At 60.9% G+C, this 5,126-nt stretch overlaps 1 protein-coding gene across 1 annotated transcript in view; it reads left to right on the forward strand.

Moving 5' to 3' along the window:
• The window catches only part of LOC102897977 (kallikrein-6), an 8,030-nt gene extending 2,904 nt beyond the window's left edge, over positions 1-5,126 (forward strand). The window contains exons 2-5 of the mRNA XM_015591518.2: positions 166-335; positions 2,548-2,795; positions 3,864-4,000; positions 4,562-5,126. Coding sequence (XP_015447004.1) covers positions 166-335; positions 2,548-2,795; positions 3,864-4,000; positions 4,562-4,720 — 714 coding nt within the window. The 3' untranslated portion in view covers positions 4,721-5,126. The remainder of the gene's footprint in view (positions 1-165; positions 336-2,547; positions 2,796-3,863; positions 4,001-4,561) is intronic.

Raw genomic sequence — 5,126 nt, forward strand, 5'->3', positions numbered from 1 at the left:
AGGGAGGTGTGCAGGTGGGGAAGACGCCGAGGATGGGACTGGGCTGGGGGGGCGGGCTGAGTCTGGGCGTGGGGCGGAGGTAATCTCCACGATAAAGGCGGATCGGATCCGATCGGGTGAACCTGGGGGGCGCACCTGTCGTCTGCAGACCTCCCTCTCGCTCAGACGCTGGCTCTCGCAGTCCTGGCGGAGCAGGAGAAGGTGCTGCACGGTGGCCCATGCGAGCAGATGTCTCACCCCTACCAAGCCGCTCTCTACACCTCGGGCCACCTGCTCTGCGGGGGCGTCCTCGTCCACCCACTCTGGGTCCTCACCGCGGCCCACTGCAAAAAACCGTGAGTGTCCGTGCCGTGGACGGAGAGTGGCGGGGACTGGACACCACCGGCCTCTCGCAGGCTTCAGGCGTGAAGTGACACGCACGTCCCTACCCCCCTCCCCACGTCCGTCCCAGTGTGAGGACATCTGATAACCAGGTTCATCTGGCCCAATACTTAATTGAGCACTAAATATGTGCCAGGCCCTGTTTGAGGCCCTGGGGATCCAGCAGTAGCGGAAAAACAAACAAACAAAGTGAGTGAAGTTGCTGCTGTTGCGAAATGACCTCACCGGGGAATCAGGCGATGCAGGTCCCCGAGGCGGGAGATGAACACATGGAGCAGTGGGAAGCCACTGGGGAGCCGCAGTCTGGGAAGCGCCGAGGCCTGATGTGCGTTTCGAGGAGCGCACCGGCTGCCGCGTGCAGAGGAGACGGGGCACGAGTCATGCGGAGGCCGTCGCCGTGGTCCGGCACCATCGGATGCTGGCCTGGGCCAGGATGCTGGCGGTGGGGATGGACGGAAGGTGACGGCCTGGGGACCTGGAGATGCAGGACGGGAGGGCAAGAGCCGAGCAGGGCCGGCCTCCGAGTCCTGGACTTGAACAGCTGGGCGTTCGGTCGTGTCTTCCGCTGGGTCGGGGAAGAGGGAAAGATAAGCGCTTTGGATGTGGGCAGGGGAGCATCAGACATTTTGCTTTAGTCAAGGCGAGTTTGAGATGCTTGGGAGATGTCTCAGGAGGGTGCCAGGTCGGGCCCCGGTGCTCAGGGGAGAGGTCAGAGCTGGAGGTAAACCGCGAAAGGGCCGTCTGCAAGCAGGTAGCATTCAAAGCCACGGGACACAGGTAGAGACAGCCTGGGACCGATGCCCAACAGACCGATAACCACCGGTCAGATTAACAACAGGTGTTTGGCACTGAGTGTGGGCCTAGGGCCAAGCAGAGCCCTTTACACACAGCCCCTGGCATTTCCACAGTGGGAATTGGCCCCGATTTGCAGAGGAGAAAACCGAGGCTCGGAGAATAGCGAGTGACAACTCGGATGCTTGGAAATGACAGGCGCTATGTCTCACTGTCGTGGGGAAGGGGTCTTGTCTCACGAGGACCCCCCGGTTCCCCCCGCCATGCTCAGGGGGACCTGGCATCACACCCACCATCCTCATTCCTTCCCGGGGCGCCCATCGATTGAGAGCACCCACTCAGGGTCGGATTCGAGGGGAGCGGTGGGCACGAGAGAGCTACGCAGAGTCCCTGCCTTGGGGAGACAGGGCCAGAGACACAGGTGCCTGACAAACGAACTCTCGAAAAGCCCTACAGTTACACATGACCCCAAGTCCCATGAAAGGGAAGAACAGGGATGGCTCCCCGAGGAGTAAGAGCAGAGGTACCCACTAGACAGACGTGCAAGAGGGTGTCGGGAAGGGCTTCCTGACGAGGTGGGATTGATTCAAGCTGAGGCGTTCGGGCGGAGGGAATGCAAGGGGGAGGTGGGGAGATGAGAACAAGCGAGGCGTTGTCAGGTATAAAATAATGTGGGACGGAAAAAAAGCAGGAAGGGGATTCAGGACCTGGCCGCTGCGGTGGATTTTTGCATTTTCACTGGGCCTCACGGAGAAGGTTGGAGAAGGTCGCGTTGGAAGGGGGCGAGGGAGTGAGCCGTGCGGATATCCAGATATCCGAGGGAAGGAGTTGCTGGCAGAGGAAGCAGCCAGAACAAAGGTCCTGGGGTGGGAGCATGGCTGTCGCGGTCAGGGAAGCCAGTGTAAGGGGAGCAGGAGGGAGGGGGACAAGGGGAGACGCCCGAGGGGTGACGGGCAGGACACCGTGGGTCACAGCGAACACTCCGGCCTTTACGCCGAGTGAGTCTGAGGTCACAGGAGGCTTCCAAGCAGACCTGTGTCATCAAATACCTCTGGCCGCTCTGTGGGGGATAAACTGTAGGGGGCCAAAAGCAGATGTTTGGGGTCCGGCAAGGTGGCTGGTGCCGTGGTCCAGGCAGGAGACAAGCAGTGGGGTGGAGGGGAGCGAGAAGTGGTCAGATTCTGGACGTGCTTTGGAGAGACAAAGGGATTCGCGGGCGGCTTAGATGTGAGGTGTGCTCAGGAATAGTCTCCAGGGTTACTGCAGGAGGATGGAGGGAAACAGGCCGGATGGTTCACGGTGGACCAGGCGACGCCCACCTCCCGCCACAGCCCCGTCTGTCTGGAGCCTCACCTGGAGTCTCTCCTTCCCCAGGAATCTCCGGGTCTACCTGGGGAAGCACAACATTCACGAAAGAGAGAGCTTCCAGGAAGAGAGCTCCGTGGTCCGGGCCGTGCCCCACCCCCGCTACAACGCAGCCACCCACGACCAGGACATCATGCTTTTGCGCCTGAGGCGCCCGGCCTCGCTCTCCGATCGCATCCATCCCCTGGCGCTGGAGACGGACTGCTCGGCAAACCACACCACCTGCCACATCCTGGGCTGGGGCAAGACCCAGGACGGTCAGTAGGACGACGGACGATGGCAGGGCGCGAGCAGGCCGATGAGTGATGGGTCGCGGGGAAGGTGGACCGAGGGGTCAAGGGTCAAAGAGGAAGGTGGTCCCATGGTGGGTCCGTGGGGCAGTGTGTGTCAGTGGGAGAAGGGTCAGTGTGGAGGGAAGGCAAACACAGGGGCTGGGCCCAAGGATGAACAACCAATGGAGAAAGCAGACCGATAAGTCAATGGTATGGGAGGACGGGCCAGCAGATGAAGGGTCAGGGGGCACACGCCAATCAGGAAGGACGCCAGTTGTCAGAAAGGGCCAATCGGGGTGCTCCGATGACCGAGGAGAAATTGACGGAGGAGGGCCGAACGCAAGACGAGAGATGGCTCGAGCAGGAGAGCCAGCGGAAGGGCGTGAATCGAGACGGGGAATGGGGTGCGGAGAGCCGGTGGGACGGACCCGTGGGGAACAAGGGACAGTCAAGAGGGGTCCCTAGAGGAAAGAGCGGAGGAAGAAACGAGTCCGGCAGAGCAGCGAGAACCACCGCCCGTGGGCCTGCAGGTCCAAGGCCAAAACATGACGGCCGACCACGGGATGAAGGGCCACCAGGAAGGAGGGCCCCATGCGGGGAGACGGGACCAGTCGGGAAGGGGCTGATGCTCAAGCGATGAACCAGTCGGGATGAACCGATGGGCGAGAAGGGTCCCATCAAGGGCGAAGCGGTATAAGAGATGAGGTCCCTGACAGAGGAAGAGAGTGTGGGGTCAGCCGGAACTGCCGGAGGAGGAGGGGCCAGGGAGCGAAACCCTTGCGAGGCGGGGACTCGTGGAGAAGGGCTGGGTGGCTAGCGAGGAAGGCTGCCCGCCGGAGGGGAGAATGCTGCCGAGAGGGACCCCCAGGAGCAAGGCCAGGGCAGGCGGGTTTTGAGAACAAGTGGCAAATAAGAAGAAAGGAACGAGAGGGGAATGAGGACCAATAGGGCTCGTTGGGGCAGGAGGGTGGAGGGAGGAGGCGGGAAGGGCCGGGCGTGCCGGGCCCGGCCTGATGTGAGCCTGGCTCTCCTCCCCACACTCTCTCTCTTCAGGAGATTTTCCCAACACCATCCAGTGTGCCTACGTCCACCTGGTGCCTCGTGAGAAGTGTATGCAGGCCTACCCTGACCAGATCACCCGAAACATGGTGTGCGCCGGGGATGAGAAGCATGGGAAGGATTCCTGCCAGGTGAGGCCCATTACGGAACCCTCCCGGTACAGAGCAGGGGCCGGGCGGACACGAGGAAACGCAGAGGCACGCACGGACCAAAGCAGAGCTTTACGGGGACGGGCTGGGGGAGAATCCAAGGCATGAAAAGGGTGAGAGACTCAGCTGTACACAGAGACACAGTTAGGCACAGGCAGAGATACAGGGACAGCCAGCAGAGACAGGAAACGCGGCCAGGGATGGGGACGAAGCAGTCGAGGACCAGAGAGACACAGCAAGGCGGCAGGTGGCGTGAGGGGACCGTCCCTCCTCAGACGGAGCCCCCGGAGTCCTGTTTGGACACGGCCACGCTGTGCAGGAGGGGGCCCTAGCTGGGGGCCAGCGGGCTCCACCGCCACTCCCAAAGCGGGGTGGACGAGAGACCAAGAGAAAGTGCCACACAGCGAGCTGTCTGGAAAGGAAGGACGTGAAGACCTCTCTCTCTCTCCCTCTCTCTCTCTCTCTCTCTCAGGACTCTTATCTGTGTTTAGCACTGAAATATTTTCTTCAATTATTTCATTAAATATTGCTTTTCTACTTGAGGGTGATTCCGGGGGTCCACTGGTGTGCGGAGACCGGCTCCGAGGCCTCATATCGTGGGGTAATATCCCCTGTGGGTCCAGAGAGAAGCCAGGCGTCTACACCGACGTCTGCAGATATGGCCAGTGGATCCAAAGAACCGTTCAAGCCGATGGATTCTGACGCGTGATGTCCTCGGTCCCCACTTGCTGGCTCTGGAATATCTCTGGCCAAGACCTCACCTCCCACCCTCCCCATCCCCGCCATCTGCCCAGATCCAACCCTAAATGCTTAATAAAGGCAGTGACTCAACGGCACCCATTCTCCTGATTCCAGCCCGGCCCCATCTTTGCATCGCTGGGAGTGAGCGGGGACCCGGCCAGAGGTCTTACGCCACCACTAAGAGAATACAGGGAGCTTCCTTTCCCGATTATTCCATGGGCTTGATGTCTTCCCACAAAGGAGCCATCACAAGTCTGGAAAAACCCGACTTGGGATCCCAGCTCTGCCACGCGCTACCCGTACCCCCCTGGGAAATGCCTTCCGCCACTGCGTAGACTTCCGCCTGTAAGATAAGGACCAGAATGGT

The sequence above is a fragment of the Pteropus alecto genome, unplaced genomic scaffold (genome assembly GCF_000325575.1).
Source record: "Pteropus alecto unplaced genomic scaffold, ASM32557v1 scaffold41, whole genome shotgun sequence".
NCBI classification, from domain to species: domain Eukaryota; kingdom Metazoa; phylum Chordata; class Mammalia; order Chiroptera; family Pteropodidae; genus Pteropus; species Pteropus alecto.